General features: G+C 43.8%; 1 protein-coding gene across 2 annotated transcripts in view; it reads right to left on the minus strand.

The window, feature by feature from the left end:
- Positions 1-22,110, minus strand: part of LOC108547866 (ras-related protein Rab-37) — a 179,303-nt gene extending 157,193 nt beyond the window's left edge. The window contains exons 1-2 of one of the 2 annotated variants that reach the window (XM_017900566.1): positions 21,806-22,110; positions 8,851-8,959 (exon numbers count right to left, since the gene is read on the minus strand). In XM_017900566.1, coding sequence (XP_017756055.1) covers positions 8,851-8,907 — 57 coding nt within the window. In that variant the 5' untranslated portion in view covers positions 8,908-8,959; positions 21,806-22,110. The remainder of the gene's footprint in view (positions 1-8,850; positions 8,960-21,805) is intronic. The other variant, XM_017900572.1, reaches the window with a different exon arrangement.
- Between the last annotated feature and the right edge of the window lie 4,923 nt (positions 22,111-27,033).

Consider the following 27,033-nt stretch of genomic DNA (forward strand, 5'->3'; position numbering starts at 1 on the left):
CAGACTCCCCGCGCCGGTGATCCCGGCCGGTTAATATTTTATTATAATCCGAAGGACGCGGCCGGTCGGGGCGGCGTATATGGCGTGGAAACGCACAGAGCGGGCCGCGATAATTCTCGGCAAAACGAGCCCCGGCTGTCGCATTATCAAAGCTACCAGAGGAAACCAGTTCGCAGAAGCACGCACGCGAGCTCTGCACGGCCGCGAACGCTGAAATAACTGTCCTTCGATCGGTCGACATCTCCATCACCACGCCGAGGCCTTCGGATGCCAATTAGCCAGGCACCTTGCGATCGCTGCTGCTAATTCCTAATGAAAATTCGCCTCCGCGAGTTGTCAACAGATGCACGAGTACCTAAAATCACCTGTGAATCGGTAACATCTGACGTGTCGGGTGTGTAGGCACGAGTGCAAGTGTAGAAGGACTTGCGTGTGTCAGTGAGAGTCTTTTGTCGGTAGTTACGAAGTCTATGATCAAAATGTGACACGACAGAGTCTAGTGTGCTACCTAATAATGAGTCTTCTCGTTTCAGGAAGTCCTTTGAAACAATCTGATATGGTGGAATTAGGGTGTCCTTCAACTTTTCAACCTGGTGCAATACTTTCGGGTGTAATTTTGTATTTCCTGTTTAACCAAGTCTACTTATAATGATCAATCCATGTCCTCGATATAGGCAAATGTATCAGTGTGCACTTGAAATTATCCTTGGGACTATTACTCATATGTTTCGTTATTTTTAGGTATGGTTTGACTACAGTGCTCTATAATGCACGGATTAAATGATTCAGTAAGTCCAGTATGGGTTTGATCATTGTCGTCTTGATTAGTGTACGATTGAATTAGGGTGTCTTTCAACTTTTCAACCTAGTGCAATACTTTCGGGTGTAATTTTGTATTTCCTGTTTAACCAAGTCTACTTATAATGATCAATCCATGTCCTCGATATAGGCAAATGTATCAGTGTGCATTTGAAATTATCCTTGGGACTATTATTCATATGCTTCGTTATTTTTAGGTATGGTTTCACTACAGTGCTCTATAATACATGGATTAAATGATTCAGTAAGTCTAGTATGGGCTTGATCATGCTTGTGTAGATTACTGTACGATTGAATTAGGGTGTCTTTCAACTTTTCAGTCTGATCTAGTACTTTCGGGTGTAATTATGTATTTCTTGTTTAACCAAGTCTACTTATAATGATCATTCCATGTCCTCGATATAGGCAAATGTATCAGTGTGCATTTGAAATTATTCTTGGGACTATTATTCATATGCTTCGTTATTTTTAGGTATGGTTTCACTACAGTACTCTATAATGCACGGATTAAATGATTCGGTAAGTCTAGTATGGGCTTGATCATGCTTGTGTAGATTACTGTACGATTGAATTAGGGTGTCTTTCAACTTTTCAGTCTGATCTAGTACTTTCGGGTGTAATTATGTATTTCTTGTTTAACCAAGTCTACTTATAATGATCAATCCATGTCCTCGATATAGGCAAATGTATCAGTGTGCATTTGAAATTATTCTTGGGACTATTATTCATATGCTTTGTTATTTTTAGGTATGGTTTGACTACAGTGATCTATAATACACGGATCAAATGATTCAGTAAGTCCAGTATGGGTTTGATCATTGTGGTGTTGATTAGTGTACGATTGAATTAGGGTGTCTTTCAACTTTTCAACCTAGTGCAATACTTTCGGGTGTAATTTTGCGTTTCCTGTTTAACCAAGTTTACTTATAATGATCAATCCATGTCCTCGATATAGGCAAATGTATCAGTGTGCATTTGAAATTTTCCTCAGGATTTTTATTTATATGCTTTACTATTTTTATAGTTTGACTATAGTGCTCTATAATGCACGGATTAAATGATTCAGTAAGTCCAGTATGGGCTTGATCATTGTCGTGTTGATTAGTGTACGATTGAATTAGGGTGTCTTTCAACTTTTCAGCCTGGTGCAATACTTTCGGGTAACGTTATTTTTAGGTATGGTTTCACTACAGTACTCTATAATGCACGGATTAAATGATTCGGTAAGTCTAGTATGGGCTTGATCATGCTTGTGTAGATTACTGTACGATTGAATTAGGGTGTCTTTCAACTTTTCAGCCTGGTGCAATACTTTCGGGTATAATTTTGTATTTCTTGTTTAACGAAGTTTATTTGTAATGTCCAATCTATGTCCTCAGTACAGGCAAATGTATTAGTGTGCATTTAAAATTTTCTTCAGGATTTTTATTTATATGTTTCGCTATTTTTAGGTTTGGTTCGACTACAGTGCTCTGTAATACACGGATTAAATGATTCAGTAAGTCCAGTATGGGCTTGATCATTGTCTTGTAGATTAGTGTACGATTGATTAGATTCAGTAGAGACATGTCTTGCATGAGTGTACACGCGGTGTGAGTCATTAGTCCTTAAGAACACACCGTGATGGAAATAGAACTAATTGATTTAATTAAACGCAAAAGTAAAATCAGTGGTCGTACAATCAGTTCTCAGTGATCGTATTTGCAATACTTAAAGTAAAATTATATGATTGGTGATTAATACCCCGAATATCAACTCTTTATATCGCAATGGGAAATTTTTTTTCCTCAATTGCTGAAGCTTCCTTTTAGAGTGACTTAACTCTGCTCTTCTATAATTAAAATTACTCTTTTCGAGGATAGATGGATTCTTCCATTGCTGAGATTCCCTCTGGAGTTACCTGCCAGAATCAGATTGCTCTTTTTCGAAATCCCAACTTCGTTACGAGAGAATAGAAAAATTTCGCGATATTTTACGATTAAGTGAAGATTGCATCGTTGCTCTCGTGAATTTATAAAAATTTAATATTTTATTTCTCAACGAATTTATAGAAATTTAATATTTTATTCTTCAATGCATCAAAAGAAATTTGAAAGTTCACAGAATCGAAAATAATTATCCACGGAATTTTAATTCACCTGTGTTTTATACGATTAAAATATAGAACAAGGAAAATCAGGAAGAATATGGCGGTGGAAATATTTCTCCGCGATTCGTAAATAAATCGCGTGGAAACCACTAGGGGATGAAAAATCGCGAATCCAGGTGCACCTTCACCGCAAACACGTTCGCATTTACGTTGCATTATTGCTCCCATGAATTCATAAAAATTTAATATTTTATTTCTCAATGAATTTATCTCTCTCGCGAATTTATAGAAATTTAACATTTCATTTCCCGATGCACCGAAAGAAATTTGAATGTTCGTAGAATCGAAAATTAATTATCCACGAAATTTTAATTCACCTGTGTTTTAAAATATAGAACACGTGAAATGAGGAAGAATATGGCGGTGGAAATATTTCTCCGCGATTCGTAAATAAATCGCGAGGAAACCACTAGGGGATGAAAAATCGCGAATCCAGGTACATTTTCGCCGTAACACGTGCGCGTTTAGGTGGTTGGTCGGTGGAAGAAACTCGGAAAGAAAGTGAACATCGTCTCTGAAAGATTCATACACGACTTTCAAGCTCGCTCGGCGCGAAAGAGAGATTACATCGGATTTCTTCGACGCCTCTCCGTGGTAACCAGAACACCTCTATAAATCATGCATGACTTTCGTCTTCTGCTATAGAATGGTATCGATTCTAGCTTCGAGACATCCTCGTGAACGATGGAATAACACGCGGCTGATTTACGATAATTTGAATTCGTTGGATATCGACATCCACGCCGATTGGTCGCAGATATAGTTATCTCTAACGAGTATTCATGATAACCCTCGTTTGACGTTCCAAATTGACCAACCTCGTTATCAATCACTGCCAATTATTCTTATTACCCGTTCCATCTGGCAATTTATTTTCCCATTTCGTTTCCTCGCTGCTTCCGATTTCAAAAATCGTTATTGCCTCCATTTTGTTTGGTTAGGTTAGGTCGAATCCGCCATTTTATTTGGTTAACGTTGAAATGTTACTGCCACGTGTTAACGAGCACCTCGGGGATAGTGATATATAAAACTCACTGTTATTTGTGTCCGATATTACTATTTTCCCTGTAACACATTCTCGATACACGAATTTTCGCTAACGCGACGTGTCTCTCTCGTGGCCGCCATTATTGCGCATTCTGGATGAAACTAACCTCCAACGCCATTTGTTCTTCGTGCTTTCATATTCTATGTAAACTGGTAGAATTTGGTATGGCAGTGGAGTTAAAAAAGAAGGAACACTAATTATAAAAAGGCAACGATTTAACAATTTGTGACTCGTTTAAACAAAGGAATTTTGGCTAGCGACCGACACGTACACAATCATACATTAGTATGCGATAATTAAAAACATTTTAACATCGACATTATGTGTAAGATATCTCGATTTATATCTTTAGCATTCCAACATAAACATTCCACTAATTCAGCTGTGATTTTATAATATATTCTTGGGACATTTAATTATCAACATTCTTAACGACCAATAGTGTAAAGAGAGAAGAGAAGACTTGGTTAAAATGAGTCTAACTTTCGGTGGCTGATTTAACTCTATTCTTCTGGATACGATATAAGTAGCTCGCTCGGTATTTACCTCAGTATTTAACGAAATTACCTTTTCCTTGGAAATCCCAAAAGGAAAGAACCGCGAACGCGTCCCGTCTTTTTCTTCGAAATTTATCGCGAAAATTAAACTAAATTTTCTACCTACTTCGTACAGTTCGTTTAACTTAAAATTTTCAAACTTTGCCACTTGTTTGTTACCGAAAATAAACACTGCACGGCGGAAACGGGAAATATTTCGCACCCTTTGAAACGAAACCTGAAATTCAGCTCGAAAACGAACCCCCCGTGGGATTTGCGATTAATTCTTAGCGAAATCATCGATGAACGCAATTGTATTTATAATTACACTTGTCCGTCAATTCAATCCCACAGTACTTCATTTCTCAGCTTTACACTACTCGCGAACAAAAAGGAAGCGTGCACGAACATTGGGAAGAGAGTGAAGAATAGATAAGGAAGGATACGGAATCGTGACGAATCGGAAGTTTGAATACCGATTCTCAGGGGGCTGATAAAAATTCGCGAGAGAGTCTTGGAGCCAGGTACAATCGGCGGCACGCGAGGTCGCGACGCTTCGCCCTCCATTTCTTTTCGGCCAGCAGACCGCCCCGTGTCGGGCCGTGTCGGAACCAGGGGTAGTCCCACCCCTAGTCACGGCGAACAGTGTTCGTGCCCCATGAATTTATCGCGTAGCTGCCGATAGAGGCCCGCCACCGATTAGGTAGGCCGTATGAAGCGAGAAATTAGCATTCTCGAGACTTTAAAATCGGAAGTGCCGCGATTCGATTAAATTATTGCTGTTACCAGCGTGATTGATCGACCCCGTTGTCGATGCAACGAGATAGTGATTAAAATTCCCTCGATGTGCATTATTTTCGCGTGTATCATAATTAATTCCACGTGTTTTGCTGTTTAACTTCGCGGTCGGCCATTTATATTTCCAGTCCAGCGATTTATCTTGGGTCTTGGGTGGGAGTTTAATTGGATTTTTGGGCGTGTCGAATTTATCGATTCTTTCGTTCGAATTTAAAATTCGAATTTTGAGTGGAACGTGATTTGTTTACGATTTGGAGGGGTGAAGGAATTTTTGAGTCTCCTTAGTTAGGATAGAGAATTTTTAAATATATAATTAGATAATCGAAGACTTCTATATGTTAATTTGAAATTTCTTGCGTGGATTTATTTATATAAACATTGGAGTGATTAGAGAATTAATTGAAACAGTTACAATTAATATTTCACGTCGGAATTTAATAAAATGATAATTATCCGAATTAAATACCGTATCTCGCGATACATTTGATTCTTCTTTTTATTAGAAATCTCGATATCGTGGATGAAAGTGTAGATATAGGTGTTTACCAATCCTGATAGTAACTGGTGCAATTAAATGGCGTTCGTTCAGGTACATTAAGTCCAATACCTTAGTACCTGGACTCAGAGACTCGGTAGCACGTCATCCATTCGAATTATTCGAATTATTCTCAAGTATCAAAGCTCACACCTTTCTAAAACCCCAAAATAAGATCAAAAAATTCGAAGATTTTGCTCTACGATTATCGAGATTAATCAAAAATATTCTACATTCAACATCCACTAGAATATATGGATCTTCACTCAGAAAACACCAGAAAGAAGTAATGCAATGTGTCATCGATGACAAGAGACGAGAGAAAGGAGAAAAAGATGAAGGATGTTCTTATTTCTTCCCTATCGATCGACGCAATCTTCGTCAACGATCGCAGAAGCATCGTGCAACCCTAGCTCGCTTAATGATTTCCAACTCTGTTCTACTTAACGTCATCGCGATTGATCTCGACACAGCATCGGGCGAGAATATTCCGATGTTTAAGAGCCGAGGAATCCAAATAGGGGTAAAAAGAGGCACGTCTGCGTGTCATCGACGGGGAAAAAGCGAAGGGTGAAGGAGAAAAGGCAGCACGTTCCTTCCGTTCGGATGAATTCCTCGTTATCGTCGTTGGATATCCACGATCGGATCGATCGTCGGCCCGATCGAGAGAGGATCAACGACGACCTACGCGCTCGCGCCACTGTCGAGCGGAATACTTGTAGCACCGGTTCTCGCGTTGCTCAACGACGACCCGGTTCCGCGGCGACGATAAACTCGCCCGCGGTAATTGGCTTGCGAAATCACCCCTGGAAACGGGCAGCGACACTTTGAAAAATTCCCGAGGGATTTGGTCGTGTCCCAACGCGAAGGTGCACGCTGGAAGACCATGTACGATCCTCGTGCATCCGAAGACTTCTCTTTGACTATCTAGGGATCTTTGCTTATCTAGGGATCTTTGACTATCTAGGGATCTTTGACTATCTAGAGATCTTTGTTTGCCTAGGAATTAGAATATTATTAGAGTAGGGTGGGGAATTATTTTTGCAATTTTTATCCTACTTGTTTTGAAGATTGCTTTTTCGAAGGCTTCTCTTTGACTATCTAGGGATCTTCGCTTGCCTAGGGATCTTTGACGATCTAGGGATCTTTGCTTGCCTAGGAATTAGAATATTATTAGAGTAGGGTGGGAAATTATTTCTGCAATTTTTATCTTACTTGTTTTGAAGATTGCTTTTTCGAAGGCTTCTCTTTGACTATCTAGGGATCTTCGCTTGCCTAGGGATCTTTGACGATCTAGGGATCTTTATTTGCCTAGGAATTAGAATATTATTAGAGTAGGGTGGGGAATTATTTCTGCAATTTTTATCTTACTTGTTTTGAAGATTGCTTTTTCGAAGGCTTCTCTTTGACTATCTAGGGATCTTTACTTGTCTACGAATTGGAATATTATTAGGGTAGGGTAGAAAATTATTTTTGCAATTTTTATCCTACTTATTTTGAAGATTCTTTAATTTTTCTTCCTCCTTCGTTTGGACTAGGATTTAATTATGAATAATTCTGCATTAAAAAGATATTTAATTAGAATATATAGATACAAGGGTTGATTATAGATTTATTTTATTCGCCATAAAATTGGATAAAAGTGTAAGGGTTTGTATGAATATTGCGAATGCTAAAATGTATTAAGTATTATAATTTTAGTAGCATAAGCGTAGATCATCGATAAGCAGTTTGGAAACTCAAGTTTGTGGATGTGGATGAGAGAAGATGATTAGAACTAGGAAATTAATAGATGATTAGAATTAGGAAATTACGTCATTGTTTTCTTTTTGTATAGATTTTTCTTTAATTGAACATACTTTGACTACTCTGGTCAAGCAACAATTATGATTGATGAAGTGACTGACGTTAGATTATTCATATCAGCGGGAGCTGCGAAACGATATCGACGAAGTACAATTTCTATGATAATCCCGAACGTCGTGATACTTTATATTCCCTAGTTCAAATTTCGCGAGGATTTCCCGGCTATCCAGCGAGAATTTTAAAACTGAACTTTCCAAATTCCCAGAAGACTCTATTACTCGTTAGTTTGAACCAAGTTGGAAATACCTCGTCGATAGGTCACGTTTCCAACAAAATTATTCGTCAAGCCTGAATATAAAGAAACTTTACCCTCTTGTCTTCCTTTAGTAGCTAATTTCCACTATAATAATTCGTCATAGTGTTTTGTTAAATATCTCCCGAGCGTAGAATAATTTTTCAATGAAATCCATTTTTAAATAAATTTTTCAATCCGGGATATTAATTTAATATTAATTTAATTGGGTTTAATTTATCCACATAATTCAGGAAATTAATTTATTGTCCAATTAACAGACTAAGAATATCTGAATTGCTGGAGAGTTCTAATCTCCCGTTCCATGTTGCTGAACGCTTCCAGCGACATCTGGAATTTTCAGCAATTTTAATAAAACCTAATGATGGTCACTTCCTTCCAAGCATAGTTATAAGTATAGTTAAAAAGAAAGCAGGTATAGTTATTCCGAGAGATTATCCCGGTAAAACCTAACCTATTCAATTGTCCAATTATCAACTTACTGACTTATCAAAATTCGGTATCATCATTATTGCATCACAATCACATGATCATTCTATCCCGCGAAAGCACGAAGAGCCTACCATTTTAAATATGCAAATGCAATGTTTACCGTTGCTGCGTTTGCATAATATATATGAAATAGCGGGACATAGTAATTAAAAATTCCATTATATCCTGCATACTTAAAATTTCAGAGAAAATGGAAGAAACGAAACTCGTTTCATGATCCATGCGAATGTATTCTCGCGTTGTTAATTATAAATTCCTGCAAATCCCAAGAAAATTCGACGAATTTTAGAATCGCGAGTTTAAAATTGGAAATTTTGTTTTCAGGTTCGGAATCACTCACACCACGGTACTTACATTGCGAGACGCAGAGGCGGTGACCATAGCAGGGACGTCGCTATTGCCACCCCTCATTCTGCCCCTTTACACGGCCCACCACCCTGTTCAACGGCGTCACATCGGGTCTCTGTTAACAGAGAAAGCATCGTTGGTCCGTGAACGGAGCAAGCTTGTAAGCTCGTAATTCGATTCGGGGGAATTTGGGGGTATCCGCGAGGGGGTTCGAGGCGACACGCGTTAGGCGAATACCTCGTGAACGAATGCGCGACAACCCCCTGTCGATTACGGCATTCGCCGCTACTCTATCCCATTTGCACGACCAAATTATAGCAATATGGCCATGGGGAATGGGGTAGAGGTGTCGAGGGGCTGTTTTGCTTTCGCAAACGAGCTTTCTTCTCGGGCACGAGGGTCCACTGTTTCATCTCGCGGGGAATAAAGGGATGAATTCTTGCCTATGGTAGCTTTTGTTCGGCAACCTTTCATGTGGCGGTATGATACCGAGAATGGAGATTAATGGAGGAATTATTCCGTGTTTATTGTGTCCTTCGCAGAATCGTAATTAGCGGTTGATAATTAGTCTGGTATAACGATCGAAGCAATGTATAATGACAGCTTCATGAGCAACTCGTTTGTTCGGTACACAGGTACACTAGCAATCAAAAATTTTGATCGTAGAAATTTCACAAAATTTCTGAAACTTCCTCACGTTCTTCCTAAATCTTCTTACATCCCTAAGATCAAATTAAAATTTACATTTTGGTGACCGGCAATTCTACACAGAAACAATGTCATGTCACCGGCTGTCATTTTGTAATCCAATCTTCAAAATCACGCAATATTCTATATCGCCCTGGGCTTAATAAATTGAAATAGATAATGCAAGTGCAATGACGAGTTAACTCGTCATCGGTCAACAACGTTTAGTTAGGAAAAGACGAGTTAACTGGTCTACAATGTGTTAAGCAACAGTATAAACCCACTTAGAGATAACCTCGAGTGCAACGAGAAGTTCCAACGTCGTCGGTCAACAATGTGTTAAGCAACAGTATAAACCCACTTAGAGATAACCTCGAGTGCAACGAGAAGTTCCAAGAACGAGAAAATTACTCTAGCAATTAAAATCACCGATCAAATTCCTATTTTTAACTATATTTTCTATCTCAAGTCACCAAGAATGAAAAGTCAAAGTACTAAACAGCGAGTCATTACCATCCCTCATACACAGGCCATCTAAATCCACGACAAGCACAAGTACGAGTCAAAGAGCTGTCATAAATTTCCATGGACCTCTCCACCCTTCCCAAAACACAACCCCAGTTCCTTATGAATCATCGCGAAACTTTCAACCACGTTTTCTCCCCACACTGACGAATTCTTGTCTGCAAAATTCCTATCCTGATGACGTGTTTTTCAAACCCCATAACGCGGATTTATTTATGCAAAAGTGACTAATATGACAATGTTTTGAACCCAATCGTTTGTGCAACTGTGATTCCAAGGTAGATTTATCTCGCAACGCGTCGATCGAGACAATCTCGTTAATTTAAGTAAGTTTCCATCGCCTGCACGCCATTTTAGTATTTTTCCTCCAGTGGTTTCGAGAGAGAGCCTCGTAACGTCCATCAAGAGGAAGCTTTACGAGCTTCGAATGGTAGAAGGTAGAAGAGTCGATGTAATTGGATGGTAGCCTCGTGTAGACTTCGAGTCTATTTTCTTCGAATGCTTCCTCGTTTCCTTCGATTACTCTTTGCTTTTGGCAGAGTCTTGCCATTTCGGGGGTTTCGGGTTCCTTGTTTGTCGTTGGCAAACGGGAAAGTAATTTTCGTGCAAATTTTTTGGGAACCGAGGTCCACTCTATTGGCTCCTTATCGCTTAGCTCTTCGAGCGAATCAGAAATGGGAAAAAACAAGGTCTAGAGTTACTCGAAATTTACCAGAGGTGATGTAAGACTGCTATAATACTCGAAATGATGTTACTGCAAATGAAGAAACGAGAGAAATATTTTCTTAACCGTTTCGAGCGTCAAGCAGGACCCAAATCCAGAGATTGGAGTAATAAATTTAGGAAACAGATTTATAAACTGGCGGAACAAAGGCGAATTGTTACCGTTGCTAATTAGGGTAATGCTGACCAGGCGCGTAACTTGGTTCCATTAATTTCAGTGAAATTGGACGAGTTTCTTTGGGCGGATGCCTGCGTCGCCATTATCCCGGGCCAATTGGCGTACTCGCATCTCGCTGCCGGTAACTAAAATCGTGCAAAGCTTATCGGTTTCATTTTCGTCGTTTACGATTCTATGGGATCATCCCGAATGGGATAATTTCATTTCGGAAATATTCCAAGCTTCCTCGAATACGGCTCAGACACGTAGTCTCAAATGAATACCTAACTCTTCCTGGTATCGCGAGGAATTAAAATTGATCAGAGGTTGTTGAAATATCGTTTGAATATTGTTTTTCATTCATGGAGCCAAAATTAAAATAATTCTGAGCATTGAATTACATAGCACATGTGCCATTTCGTAATCGATGTCATCATGATCCACGTGGCCTGCTCCCAAGTCATTTAAGCCTTAATCATTCTGTTCTACCAACCCTGTTCTAACCTTTAATTAAAATTTTCAAACGCTCAAAATTTTTCCAATTATTTGGAAATTCCATATTTGGGAATCACGAATAAGGTTCTAAGTTTTAAACAAGAAAGTCGGTAGGTGGACCCCAGCAACGTGGTCCAACACGCGCAATTTCCCTGTGATCAGCGTGGTAACGTTCATTGAAAATAAACATCCCCAAAGCAGTGGAACCAGCCCGGAACATGGCAAGTTTATTCGATAATTCAGTACGCACTTTAACACCGTTTGTTCGGCACGCATCCGTGGCGCATCATAAATTCTCTTTAGGGACTAATTTCACCGTATTCCTCTGTTGTTCGATCGCGACCACTCTCCGTCAAGTAGCCACGTATAACCACGAATACCTACGTATACGCCTCCTCTTTCATTCCGCTCCCGTCTCTCTTTCTCCTTCGTCCAAACTCGGGGCCAATATGAAGCAACGACAGAGATATCTGCGTCTCTCTCCCTCCGGCAGAGCGGCAGCCAATACACTCGACACTGTATGCACTCCCATCGAGATAGTCTAGTCTATCCTCTTCCTCATCACGAACACGGTATCTCTGTCCTTATGTTCGTTCCACGCCGAGTTCCAGTCTCTGTCGGACAATCTGCCGCACCGTATTGTCCGTCCTCGTCGCAGCAACAGACCTCCTCGGCCGGTAGTACATCGCCCGTCTTCGTCCCACCGGCGGGTTTCCGTATGCTCCGTCTACCTCTGTTCCACGCCGGGACTATCGCTGTCCTCCTCCGACTCCGATTCTCCGTTCCACTCGAACGCTCGCTCGACGCCCTCTCTCTCGCTCCGAGGCGCTACCTATAAGTCCGTCCTCGTCTAGTCGCCGGTCTCTGTCACACGAATACGTCGCTCCTCCTCCGACAGGCTTGCGTGTACAGTTTTTTTTTCTCCGCGCTCGTCGTTCCCTCGGAGTATCGTATATCGCTCCTTCTATTTCCATCCTTGTCCGTCTCCCTCTCATCATATTCGCGTCCTTCTTCGGTTCCCCGGAACAACTCTGTTCGCCCTATCTCTGTCGTTCCTGACTCGCGTCACGCGCGTTTTTTTGCGGCTCTGGCGCTCTCCCGCTCCGACTATATCTGTCTACCTCTGTCCACCGTCTATTCACGTACGTTCGTCCTTCTCGCTCGCCGGTCGAGTCCAATAACTCTTTTCCTTTTTCTTCTACGCTCCGTCCTCTTCGGACAGACTGGTTCAGCGACGTCGGTGCTCGTCCCTCGCGCGCGTTCTCCCGTCTACCGTCCTTGTCGATTCCACCGGCCGGTCTGCGCGTTGGCAAAGGAGAAACTGGTTCTCTCCACGCTCTCTCTCGCACGCTCGCTGCGTGGCCCACCCACCGCAATAAGTTCCACCCGCCCACGTTACCTCTCACGCACTTCTGCCGCGCGATCATCCGTTGCGAATTGGAAAGCAGGCGCGTCGCTTATCTCGCTGCGGGATCTCCCTCCGCGCCACTCCGCGCAGGGGGAGAGGGAGAGAGGAGTCGCGTTCCTACTCGCGCTTCCTTTCTTCGGCCCCGTGAGAAAGAAGGAGGAGAAAAAGTCGACGAACGACTTTTCATCCGCGCGAAAATTGAACGACCCGAACGGTGGATGGTTCGATCGCAGAACTACGCGTAATGAATCGACGCGGTTCGACGGGCGAGTTATTCCGTCGTTTCTTAATCCTCTTTAACGCCCCGCTATGTCAAAGCTACACGCGTGTACTTACGTTTAATGAGCCTTATCTCGCCTGGCTATCGATGCACGCGTTGCATATAAATTCCGTCGCGTTGCCACCGAGTAATCCGTCGATGGTCCTTATCGGCGCGTTTAATTGCTACCGAGACGAGGTATAAGTACGCGCGCAATTTATTTTTGCTCGTAAGGGAAGAATCGGGTGCTCGGTAGTCGACACGCGAACTCTCGTTGATAGAGAATTACTCGCAGCGAGTTATTACTGCGATTTTACCGCGATAGAGTCGATTTAATGCCGATATTGACAGATTAGCGACACGAGCGAAAGTTTCGCTCGATACTGACGATCCAGCGTTCTCATACGGTAATGACTCGCGAAATGCGCGTCGGAAACGGGTAATTATGTCGTGGTTAGAGCGAAATTTCTGAATTTAAACGAACACGCGTCACTTCTATAGTAATCCAACATCGCGGACGACGTATCGCGCTCACTCGCGTTCATCAATTATTCCCCGCTGAATTGATGGATCCGTTTATATTACACGTTGTTCGACGAATTAATTTATATGTTCTCGCAGTACCAACGGAGAGAAATAACATTTTCGAATTGATTACAGTTCATTAATTCCGCTGCATTCCCGTGTATATTTCAATCTGTCAAAGTTCCCATGGAGAAGACGTAGCTCCGATTGGCCCTAATTATCTCGATGAAATTTCGTTGTTTGCCATTGTCCAATAATTAACGCGACAGTATTCCCTGCTGGTACCTCGAATTTGAATCGACAAAAGATCATCTTACGTTAAAACCAACGAAATCGCGATAGTTTTATCAAAAAGTAGCTGAAATACCTATTAGCCTCTACTTCGTGAAAATGAATTCAGAATCCTTCAAGATCCTCCAGTAACCCTAGTTTCATCTTCAATCAATCTCTCCGAAATGAATTTCAATCGTTCCAAAAATCACTTCTGCTCCAGTATCAAAATTTGCAAAAATTTCTGCAAGTTTGGAAGACGGAGTTTAAAGCGTTTAAAGAAGGCGAATTTCTTCCTCGCCTGCGCCATGGAGAAAAGAAAGGATTTCAGAGTGGCAATTCCTCGGGACATTTTTCAATAAGGACGAGGGTCGATTTGCAAGAGAGATTCCTTTGTTGTCCTTGAACCCTCCGCCCAGTGTACTTCCTCGGTCGTTGTTTCCTCGACTTCCACCGCCAGTCAAGCGAATCGTACTCATGGTCGGAAGCTTTATTGTGATCCGTCGGCGAACAAAGACTCCACTCATCGGCCGTCCGTGAACCTTGACGAACGATGACGTTCACGTTCGTCTAGCCGGCGTTCCAATTAAATTAAGACCAGCTCCTGTTCCGCGTCCCAGACAAACGACTCCGATATTTTCCGTTCTCGTGGATTTTCGTCCTATCAACAGGCAGGGTTAAGACGGACAGATTTCTAGCTAGCCAGCTTGTCAAAGATCAGGGAACCTGGCTCTGCGATCTTCAAAAACCAAGCACCCAACTCTCGAGATCGATTGCACCGGATCACGCGATTTAAGTTACATATGTTCGCGATTCGGAGACTAATTTGGACTTGGATAATCGTCAAGTATAGCAGGCTTTCGAGATCTCTGATCGAGCTGTTGGCACTGGTCGGAGCAAGTTGCGCCATTTTTTCGATTCTGGATTCGACGCGAATATAAATAACGCTTGAACGGTTATTAGCTTCCAAGGAGACTCGATAAATCGGAACTACCTTTCCCTGTTTACTCAGATCCACATAATTTATCGTTTGACAACCAAGATTTATTGCGACAAGTCGCGTGATTGATACTCGATACCTCCATGATTTTGAGTCTAATCGAAATTTAAATGATTCCCCAGTTATTACAAATCTTCATCCATTATTGAACCATTGACAGTGAATAGATGGAATCACATCTCGCTGAAATCCAGCTAAAGCTAGCTATCCAACAACCAAAGTTTCCTTAACTATCATCAAACTAGCTCAAAGACACGTTCGTCTATACATTTACCAACTCTCGCACAGTACGCGAAGGAAATCGGTGAAAAATGTCGAATAATATCGAAAAACTTTGAAGAAGGAATTCTCAACGATCTTCAAAATCCACGATGAGGGATCCTATCAGAACGGTGAAGTTAAAAGCAACGAAAACGCGAACTTTTGCCGAAATGGAAGCAGAGCTATAACCAAGACTTCCACACGATTCCCCGACTGCTTGGTTCGCGAAATCATGGCGATCCGCTCGATAACGCGACGCTGCCCTAATGAGAGGCGCACGGTCGGATCGGATAAAGGGCATCGGGGTTCGTGGATCGTCCGTGGATCCCGGTGGCACGACCGCACGCCATAAAAGCGCTCTCTATATTTAGCCACGGTTCCCCATATGTTCCCCACCTACGTGGCCGGCACCGCGAACCACGCTCGCACGTGTTTTACGACTCTGCACGCCGGCGATTCCAGGCACCCGCCACGATTCGCGTTCGGAACCCGGTTCCAACCCTCTGCGACCCTCCGACGTTACAGCACTGTCGCTCCATTTCCTCTCAAAAGCATCGTCGCGTTAATTCCTTGTTTATCACCCGATGCTCCATTTTCTCTCCATTTTCCCATCGCGCCGCTTTCATCCTTTGCCTTCAGCCAGGCTTCCTGTCGCTCCCGGCGACCCGGTTCATCCAGACTCTCAGGATATTCCCGGTGTTTTTCATCTTTTGCCACGGTTTGATAGTTCGGCAGATCGACCACTCGAGGACTATCGACAGGGTTTCGAACGACGCAGGGTGGCTTTTTAAGATAGCCGAGGGTAGGCGAGTTAATCCGATAAGCTTAATGGCTGGCCGTTTTCCGTGCGAGATAGCTCGTTGGATAAGCATGGCCGGCTGATTCTTCGATTCTTCCAGGAATCCACGTTTCAAAGTCTTCTGCCGCGTTTGTGCCGCGATTTTAACTACACACTGCGCGAATCTTTGCGGAATATCGCGTAACATCCACCTGATGCTAGCTAATACCAGCTGGATACCAATTTACTTCTAAACGATGATTGTAATATGAAAAATTGATGGATTGAACATTCGCGAACTGTTATGGCGGTCTGGTCAACCTGTTTGACAGTGCTTTGATAAAGTCTGCGGTCCCTTCGCGTTATTAGGATCCACGGCTGAGAACAGGTATGCATACCTAAGTATCGGCAAGTAAATGTAACGTGACGAACAGTGACATCGAGGTAATTAGTGATACACAGAGATGTCGCGATTAGCACAGTTCTCCGACACATTATGTCACCTAATTTGACAGTGGTATGATAAAGTCGGCAGTCTTTTCGCGCTAGTGCGATGCACGATGGATACCGATATGCTTGTCGACGTACACAGGAAGAAGGCCCTTGCAACTGCACGTAAATATCACATAACAAGTCTTGACGTCGCGTCGTTGAGGTAATTAGTGTCTTACATATAGTGATACGGTGATTAGCTCGATTCTTCGACACACCCCTGCGAAACCCAGTGATGAGTTGGTGGGCAAGGAACGGTTCCTCCTATCTCAGGCCTGCGTTACTCGGGACTTACATCCGATTCATTTCGTCAAGAACACAGGAACACAGTTTGGCAGAAAAGGTCGCCGATTGATCGTAACCCCGACGCAACCCCATAAGAACCGCGGCGAAGCACGAATGCCGAGAAAAGGAAAATATCGAAAGCGGGCCGCGGCTGTTGGATTCTTGCGGTCTCTCGGATCGCGTGCAAACGCGTGCAGCTGAAACCATAAATTGGCATGCCCGATGGCGCGCCGTAAAATAAGCAGAGACGCGTCGAAGCTTCCCCCGTCGTTAATCGGCCTGGATCGAAAGCTCGAGGAGAGCGAGCGTTCGCGCGGCGTGAATAATCGCGTTAACGACTCGACACGTTGACTGACACGGTCCATTAATTGCGCCCGTGCAAACATTACACGCGGCTGTCGCGATTTATTAATTCGACTGTTGCGATCGATCGATCGCTCGGCCCGATACGGGACACGGCGGCGAGTTTAATAAAGATCGATCGCGGCTGCCGCGAATTCGCCGTGCGATTTCGCGATTTATCGATCGCCGCGATCGTTTCTGTCCCCTTCCCCCTCTTTTCCCCTCTTTTTCCCCCCAGCCGAGCCACACTCGCCTCCTCCGAGAACGCGTCACGCACGATCGGAGCCGGGCCAGGAAGGCGATCGGTATCTCGCGAACGCGATATCGAGATCGGCCGTGTGCGTTTCGCGATACGATCGACGGCCGAACGGTAGCCGGAGATCGATGGCGAACGCGTCCCGACGAGGACGCCGAGCGATCGATGAAATTAACGACATCGAGGACTCGCGTGCGACGCCGATGCAACGAGAGGCCACTTTCGCTATTGTTGCCGTGGAGACGTCGCGTACACGGCCCTCCGGTATGCCATCCTGGCTTTCTAATCGGACCATACAGTCGCACGATCCGATTTTCAGCGAGGCACAGTGTAGAAACGCGCGGCAGACGATCGGACTCGACGTCGCGAGAATTGAGGATTTTCGTCTCTCCTCCTGTGGTGAAGTTCCCCGTGATTTTGTGACCCGACCCCTTTGTGCCAGTCCTCGAGAAAATGGCGCGTTCGGCAACCGTGGTAATAAATACCCTGGCATTTTTCTCGCTCTCTTCGATGGAGGAAGTGACCTCGTAACCTGGCTGTTAGAAAGTTCGTGGCTTTTTTCTTCCCGGCAAAAAGTTAATATATGGAGAATACACGTGTCGTTATATTATCGCGAACACGGTATCCTTAATTTTCGCAATTTCGCGAAACGGTAATGGCAAGCCAATCCTATCCTATCCGAGTGCGAATGGGTAATATCGATGAGTAACTGTAATATCGGTGAAATTCTAATATCTGGAATTTGTTTTATTTACTATATTCGCTGTAATACTGCGAGTGAAGTTGATCTACGATCTACCTGCCCCAACTTCGAGTCGTTTAACTTCAATTACAATTTAATCTCCTTACGCGCTGATATACCGCCGTTGAAAAATATTCAGCGTTTATATTCGAGATTCATAATTAATCGTTCGACTCGGTGCAATTACGCGAGCCAGCTAAGTCGGTGCGGTGTAAGATCGAGGAATGGAAAAAAGAGAGGAAGAAAAGATCGCTAACAAGCGTCCGTTAAATTGCGGTTAATTAAGCCGGGAATTACTTAACATTTGGAGAATATGAAAGGCGAGGAGGTGAGGCAACTGTCACGCGACGTGGAATAACGTAAAAAGTGGGATGTAACGAGAGATAAAAGCGGTACACGTCACGTTTCTCTAGGTTATGATTAGAAATAACATCCGGACGCGTCGTTTGCCGGAATAATGGCGGGGATGATAATATCGTTAACGATAATAACGCGCGAACACGCGAGGAGAACGAGCATCGTCTGATTCCTGCTTTATCGCGTTTAAAATTAACATTCTCTTCGGCACTCGCAATCTTCGCCATTTTTACCATCCCTCTTATCCGTTTTTCCAGCGATAATGCGCGTTCCCGGTAGCAATTACCAAGATTTTTAGTCGTTATTAAACCCAGGCCACTGTTAATGATTAAATAATAATGTGCGATAAACGCGTTTTGATAAATATTCAAATAGAACGCGCTTTGTATCTGCGCATCTCTTGCCGTGAATTAAGCGAGAATCAAACGTGTACGTATGTGCCAGTCCATTCCTCCAGCAGTCACTCAAAACCGTATTAAAACTCGAAAAGTATAGGGAATATCGGGTTATTAAAATATCGTGTATCAAGGTATTAAATTCCAAAATTAAAAATTAAATCCAAGTATTAACCCTCTGCACTGACGATTTAATTACGAAAAATTATACATCGAAGAGTAATTTGATTTTAATTAATCACTGTGATTTTATTTCATCCAGGATAAAATTAAATAAAAATTTTATTTAATAGGAATTCTTCGAATATTCTGCATGTTAAAATACATTAACGATAATCAGGAAATTTGGCACGATTAAGAATATTCCATATGGATATTAAAATATCGATAATTATGAATAATAGGTTATTTGAAAAATAACATTTTGGAACTAAATTAAATTTAGGAAATTTAGGAAAATTAAATAACAATTTTAGGAATTCTTCGAATATTGTGCATGTTAAAATATATTAAAAACAATCACGAAATTTGACACGATGAAAAATATTCGACGTGGATATTAAAATATCGATAATTATGAATATAGGTTATTTAAAAAATAACATTTTGGAACTAAATTAAATTTAGGAAATTTAGGAAAATTAAATAACAATTTTAGGAATTCTTCGAATATTGTGCATGTTAAAATATATTAAAAACAATCACGAAATTTGGCCCCATGAAAAATATTCGACGTGGATATTAAAATATCGATAATTATGAATAATAGGTAATTTAAAAAATAATATTAAAATAATATTTTGGAACTAAATTAAATTTAGGAAAATTAAATAACAATTTTAGGAATTCTTCGAATATTCTGCATGTTAAAATATATTAAAAACAATCACGAAATTTGGCACGATGAAAAATATTCGACGTGGATATTAAAATATCGATAATTATGAATAATAGGTTATTCAAAAAATAATATTAAAACAATATTATGAATCTAAGTTAAATTTAGGAACCTCTCGCGTTTCGCACACGTCAAATTCGAAATGTTCGCGGTAGCGAATTTCTTAAAATTGCCGAGTAAAAATTGAATTGCTGGAGCGAAAAATTCCACGATCGAGGCGATCCTTTAATCAAAATTCCCCGACGTTGTTCGAGACACCGTTATCAATCAGACCGTTATCGTCGGCGATACCGTTTTCGCGATCGACGAGTAATTGAAAGCAAAGTTGGCGAAACGTTAACGAGTTACGTTCGATTACCGAAGCACTCGTAATTACACGCAGGAACCGGTACCAGTTTCGACGCTGTTATTTTCTCCGCGTGTTTCTGCAATTATTGTCCCTGACGATCGTTTCTCCGCGCCGTGGAACTGGGTCAAAAACGTAATTCGCGGCCTCTTATGCAAAGGTGAACGACATTTCCACGTAACCGCCTTATTGCCACACTCGGCGCCCCCTTTACGATCATTATTTTTCGACTATATTGCCCCGATAACTCCATTATTCACCCGATCGACCCGGTTATCCGACCCGCGGAACAACGGGTTCCAAAGTTAGGTGGGGTCGGCCAGGAAATTTTTCGAAATTTCGAAGATTCGAGAGGAAACAGGCACTATAGCTGGTGCCTAGGTATGGCTCGCGTTGCAGTAGATAGGAATGCACGAGACACGACTTTGAAACCGCGGTTCGATATCGATTAAATGCCAACCCGAAAGGTTAGCCCGACCTCCATCTTGAAACTCCTGATGCGGCTTAGAGCTTCTAACATCAAGGTCACCATTGGGCCACGATTTGCATGAAAGATTTACGACCCTGTATGGATTTCAGACTACAGTGGGCTCGAAGTTTTGGTCAGACACGCTAAAGCTGGGAAATATTGCTCGTTAAAGTCGATAGTCCGATGCAAATTGCACTTTGACGAAGGGTTTCCGGGAAATTTGGAATTTCGTTTGGAAAATAGCAGATAGTTTCGTTACCAAAAATAACGCGTCATCCTTGTCGAAGAGCTTCGCAGAGAATTTCGTTAAAAGACGCAATATCGCGACAAAGGTATTATGCTTTGGAAATCGTCATTTCGAATATTAACTTTAACGTGAGAATTCGTTCGAAGAGACGGCAAAAGTGAAACTATTACACCCTGTACGTAGGTCGAAACCCTTTTAAAGGGAAGTGGCTATTAGATACACAGAGGAAGATGCAAGCACGCTTCGATCATTTCGCGTGTGCCAAGAATGGCAATGATTTTGGCATCGCGAAAACTAAACTATACTTTAGCTGTTAAACCCGACTTCGGAATTCGCCTGAAATAACAACAAAAGGCGTTACCACGATGAATGCACCCCGTATGTGGGTCAAAACCCTTTTCCAAAGAATCGTGATCGTACTGCAATTATTCCGTGCACGGATAATCCGGCACGACGAGGAAGAAACGAAGTAAACAAATAAAATCCGTAAAATTAAAAATAAACTCGACGACGAGTATATCGATTTAACGGGGAGGAGACAAAAGGCAACGGCGAAGCTGCGAGTAAAACCGAAGCGAAACCAGGTTATACCTCTGAAGCTCGATCGTACCGTTTCATCTTCCCTATCGAACTGATCGTGCTAGCATCCCTCGACGAGGATAAAAATTCGACGCACGTAAACCCGCGGCGATCGGTGTGACGAGAAACTCTGGAACCCGCCACCCTCCGCGGAGAAAGAGCGCTCGAGGCGTGGACACGAGCGCTGACCCACATCCCGGCATCCTGAGAAACATCAACACCCACCCGGCACTTGCCCCGGCTCACTCCGATTCACAATTTCAATTTCACTCGGATTTCCCGACTCGCGAAAATCCCACGACCCCCACCACCGTCAGCCACGTTGCACCCAGCAAGCATAGCAACGCGCATCCCCGAATGATCGCGCGGTCCGTCGAACCCCATGCGCTGAACCCCGTGCGCGGGTGAGTGTCTGAGTGCAGGTGGTTCATCCCGGCGCGTCCATGGTGCGGAGAACCGTCTCACCTTGACGACGACCCTTAGTCCGTGAGCACCGGCTATCGATCACTCGCTCCACCCACGAAGATCCCTGGCAGCGGCGTGGAGAGCGGCGTCGTGACGCGTGCAGCCTCCGTCCCGACGTCTCTCTGCTCCTCCCGTTGCGATAGGTCGCGGTCTCACGTGACCCGTCCCGACTGACACGGTTCCGGTCCACTCCGTCCACCGGGTCGCGATTTCTCGATCACCACGACCCGAAAAGTCGCAACGAAGCTCGACGCGTCGGTTCGCGACCGGGAAAGCCTGCCGCGTCCACGTCGCGGCGGTTCCGTGTGCACGGTGCGGTGGAAAGCGAGCAGGGAACGCGTGTCGGAAGAAAGGAGGACGCACGCAAGCGCAGCCGGCCGACGTCCTAACCTCCACTCGATAAAACGTCCTCGGCTCGGTTTCTCGTTACGTCAGCGTACGTGTTGCGTCAGCGGGACGCGTGCGCGCACGTGGTGGCCCACCATGGGCAATGTCATCGAGGCTCTGCTTTGCGTGTGCACGCAGGCCATGACGTTGTTTGTCACTGTGTCTCTGTGAAGCTTGCGTGCCACCGAGAGCGGCTAGGCACCGCCAGCGACGCGGCTGGTGCCGGGATCGTGCGGATTCGTGGCTATGGGGGTTGCGACGCTCGTGCAGTGTGGGGTGGAAGGGGTTCCTTCTACGTCTGCTTTCGTTTTCGTTCGCAATTTCGTGTCTGTGCGTTGCTCGCTCGAGTGGTCGACGGAGAGGGTGACCGTGTTAGGTCGGGACTGCACGAATTTCGGGTTGTCATTAAACGTTGATCAGTGCGATGAATTTTGCGCGAGTGGATGCAAGTGGTCTTGGTGGGTCACGGTGGTGTGGTTGCGTGAATACCGTCGTCGTGCAATGGCGCGTAATCGTGCGACCCGTTGTTTGGGAAAGGGTCTGGGTTCCTGAGCGGCCTGGGTGAATTCGGGTCGTCAGTCGTGGTTGATCGCTTTGGTGGTTCTTACGCGAGAGGTTGCAAGTGTTCTTGGTGGGTCGTGGTGGTGTGGTTGCGCGAATATCGCGGTTTGGCGGCGTGACAATGGCGCGTGATCGAGTGATCCGTTGTTTGGCGAGTTATTAGGCCGGGACGAGGTGGAAGGGTGCCAAGGAGACGTGGCCGTGGCCAGACATCGCGATTCACCGTACACCGTGTTCCTCTTCGACTGGTCGAGTGTCCCGTTTTCCTTTTCTTCCTTCGAGAGAGAATCTTCCTTCGGTTTGCGCGTTAATATTCGTAGCCTGGAGGAACGGTAGCGACGAAGATGAGCGTGAGAGAGCAGCGATGCGTTGTGGGTGCCGAGAGATGTCGACTAATAAGGACATTACGCTGCGGCGGGACGTTGTACAAGCGTTACGCAATTATTTATTGCTCTTGCAACGTCGGGCAAACGTTTCGTTGGCACAATCGATTAAACGTTCGTCTGGCGTCAGAATTCCTAACAACCGGAGTAAACGTAACTGGAAGTCGGCGAAGGTTACCAGGAAAGATTGTAGCGATCGATAGACAGCGTGACTTTTAAAACGCGTATAATACGGGCTCGGTTAATGGCTGTAACAAAAATGAATAAATAAATGAATAAAATACAACGAGGCGAGGGAAAATGAAACGCGGAGCGTGTGTAGGATGAACCGAGGGCGAAATGGAGTAATTTGAAATGGTACCTTTGCAAGGATATCCACAGAAACGGTGATTTAAATTGTTGTATACTTGTTAAAAATGGATTTAAGGAGACTCGCGGTATAATGCGAGTGGATAATTCTCGGTGAAACGATTATATACATTATTCAAGCCCAGCTTGCCTCATAAAGCACGGGAAATGATCCGGTGAAAGGGAAAAAGCCTAAAACCGCTGTATGTCGGTCGAACTTGCGCAGAATGTTCGAGAATTTTATGAATGAAAGCTCACGCTAACGATCGACCAGACACGGCTTTCCGATTCAGAAAATCACCGTGTAACCTGCCCTCTGCGCGCACCTTTCAAATTAACTCTGAAAATCTACCATTCCTCGCCTTCGTCCCGTGCATTTATTATTCCCGCGCTGTTTCGCCTGTTTTGTCGGCTTTAAAGGGGATATGCGTTCGAAAATTGCCAATTAAAATTTAGCTCCTCGTTTTCCGTGTTATTAAACATCCCCTAGTACCTTATTTTCATTCCAACATTAACTCTTTACGCAAATATAACTGTACATTTTTCCATTACTATATTCGCACCCTTGGTTTCTTCCAAAATTTTGTGCAATTATTTCCAATTTTCGAAAAACATGTACCTTTAAATCCCAATTTATTTTATTATTTTTACTTTCACCATAGTCTTCGACAACTTTCAAACTTTCCACGAAACTGGTAAGAACCCTAGGAAGATACTCAGGGGGTGAAAGAATCACAGGTTCCTCGAGTGTACCCCGAAGAAAAGAATTTGTTCCGTCAGGAACCGGAAGTGGCATGGTAGCCACACGCGTAGATGACCAGCACTCTCGATCACGATCGAGAAGCGAGGCAACCACGAAGATCCACATGGCCGGTGATATACCGGGTGGCTGAAATGTCGCGCAAACTGTATTGAAAGAACGATCAGGATACGGATTGCGTGACTTTTCGTCCACCCGGTATGTGAAACGCAACCCCGGGGCCCGAGGGGCTGTTCCACGTGTTTGCGATCGATCGTCGCGGCTGCTATGGAAATCGCGATCGAATCGACGCGAGAGAAGCTTCTGCGAACGGAAGTGGGGGAAGAGCGCCGTCTGCGACGCCGGAAGTGCGTCCAGCGTGATGAAGATCGCTTTCGCCGATTGCACCGGCCAAGTTTTATGCAAATCGACTGCCGAAAGGCTCGCAACGGATGGATCGAGAGGGGAGAGGAAGTTCGCTCGTGGGTCGTTTCAGTAGCGTAGGTTATGGTGGCGCTTCAATGGCGGTGGGACCTGAATGAGGGCAGAAATTGGCGAGCGAGAGGAATTAGGGCAGTGCGCAGAAAGTAAAGGTTAATCGTCAGGAAGTCGAGGACGTAGGTAATTTTGCGTGGAATTATGGGTAGATTAATAATTATAGCGATTGTTAGGAGACAAGTGCCGCATTATATTCGATAAGGCCGAATGAATATTATTAACCTAACTTTGGACAGGCAGTCAAGTACTTCGGTCGTTAACCTATTTTTCTTTCATGCCTCTCTTTTGTAATTATTTTCTCAAATTTATCAACCTATCACTCTATCGTATTATTATATTATAACTAGCATTAGGTGTTTAGGTACAATTTCTGCATTTGATGCAAAAGGAATCGAATTTTAATGCACAATTATAGCGTTTTTAGAGTATCGTTGATATCAAAGATCGAATAGAAAATAAAGAATTCGAGGGCAACGGAGGAGGAATTTTTATTTCACAGCTACCCCTGATCATCGTCCCAACTTCAGAATGAACCCTTTGGCTACCAGCGTCACATATATGTGACGACCTGATTTTCTTATTTGAGCTCGGCGTCACAAATATGTGACGGGTGTTCATTATCCTTTTAATCAAATGTGTCACACATATGTGACGACGGGGCTACCAAAGGAATTATCCATCTATAACCCAGTGTCACTTATGTGTGTCGGCTTGTAAAATTGCTAATTTCACTTAGTTAGAACGTTATAGATACATCCCACAAAAATAAATGACAATTGGTATCATATTTAAATAATAAGACGTCCGGGTTATGGTGGCGGTTTTTCTCCTAAGACTCTGGTAGCGAAAGGGTTAAAATTCGAAAATTCGTGTTTCAATCCGAAAGTTCAAATTAAATTGTACCAATTAACACTCCTAGACACCCCTAGAGTTTCTCTAACTAACCAAATTAACTGGCCATTACTATACATCGCGATATTCACCCTCTAAAACCACTTCTCGCGATCCCAACATCGTTCACACACATATACACGCATGTATGTACCATGTATATATTTGAGCCAGCTCACCCCCCACGATCACGCGCAAGATGCCAACAAACCCCTTCTAACCTAACCTCCCACCCCGTTCTGCCTGCGCCGGCAGAGCCCTCGCTTTCACCGCGAGATTTCCCGAAACCCCCTCGCAGAGTTTCTCTCGGCCGATAAAATCGCAGCTGCTCGTTGCAGGATTACCAACCCCCTAGCATCGAGGCTGCCGAAGGGAGAGCCGACCCGACGCGTGACGGCGACGCGTCGTTCGAAAGGGGTGGCAGGCAGCGCGCGTCGGAGCTGCGCCGTCACGTTGCGCAGTGACGGGACGAAGCTTCCACGCGAGCTTCGCAAGCTCGCCACAGGATGGCGACGCTTCTTGAGGAAGCGCGTTCGACCCCTGCGAGGGCCAAGGGCGAATCGGCCAATCGGGGAGGCAGTGAGTCCACGGTTTCTGCAATTCGACGCGTGCCGACCGCCATTTTCGGCCGGCCCTCCGATCGCTCACGCAGACGTCGACCGATGATTAATGACCACCGCAACGTGGCCCCTTTGATTCTTCTCGCGGCGAGATCGGGAGGCGATCGTTGCTGCCAGTCGATGAGGGGAGTAGGGTGGATGGTTGGAGATGGACGCTTTTTTGGGGGAGTCGCATTGATTGTCGGTGGGCTGCTTCAGGGGTGGCATGGGCAGTTTTCATGATGTTGGGTGTGTGGTTTTCGACTTGCGGATTAGTGACAATGGTTGAATCCGTTTCGAAGAACATTTGACATTTCTTAGGGGTAGTTGTCTTTGTCATTTCTGTGATTTGACAAATATAATTACGAATATTTTTCTTAATGGCAAATAGCTTATGAATTAGGATTATGATTTAGGGTCTACGGTTTCTGGCGACGATGGTTGAATTACGCGTTTCAAAGAATATTTGACAATTCTTAGGGGTAGTTGTCTTTGTCATTTCTATGATTTGACAAATATAATTAGGAATATTTTTCTTAATAGCAAATAGCTTATGAATTAGGACTATGACTTAGGGTCTGCGGTTTTGGTCTTGAGAATTGGTGACGATGGTTGAATTACGCATTTTCAAGAACAGTTGACATTCCTTAGGGGTAGTTGTCTTTGTCATCTCTGTAATTTGACAGATGTAATTACGAATAGTTTTCTTAATGACGTATAGCTTATGAATTAGGATTATGATTTAGGGTGTGCGGTTTCTGGTGACGATGGTTGAATTACGCGTTTCAAAGAATATTTGACATTTCTTAGGGGTAGTTGTCT

Source organism: Eufriesea mexicana, unplaced genomic scaffold, assembly GCF_001483705.2.
Source record: "Eufriesea mexicana isolate 0111107269 unplaced genomic scaffold, ASM148370v2 scaffold1272, whole genome shotgun sequence".
Lineage (NCBI taxonomy): Eukaryota > Metazoa > Arthropoda > Insecta > Hymenoptera > Apidae > Eufriesea > Eufriesea mexicana.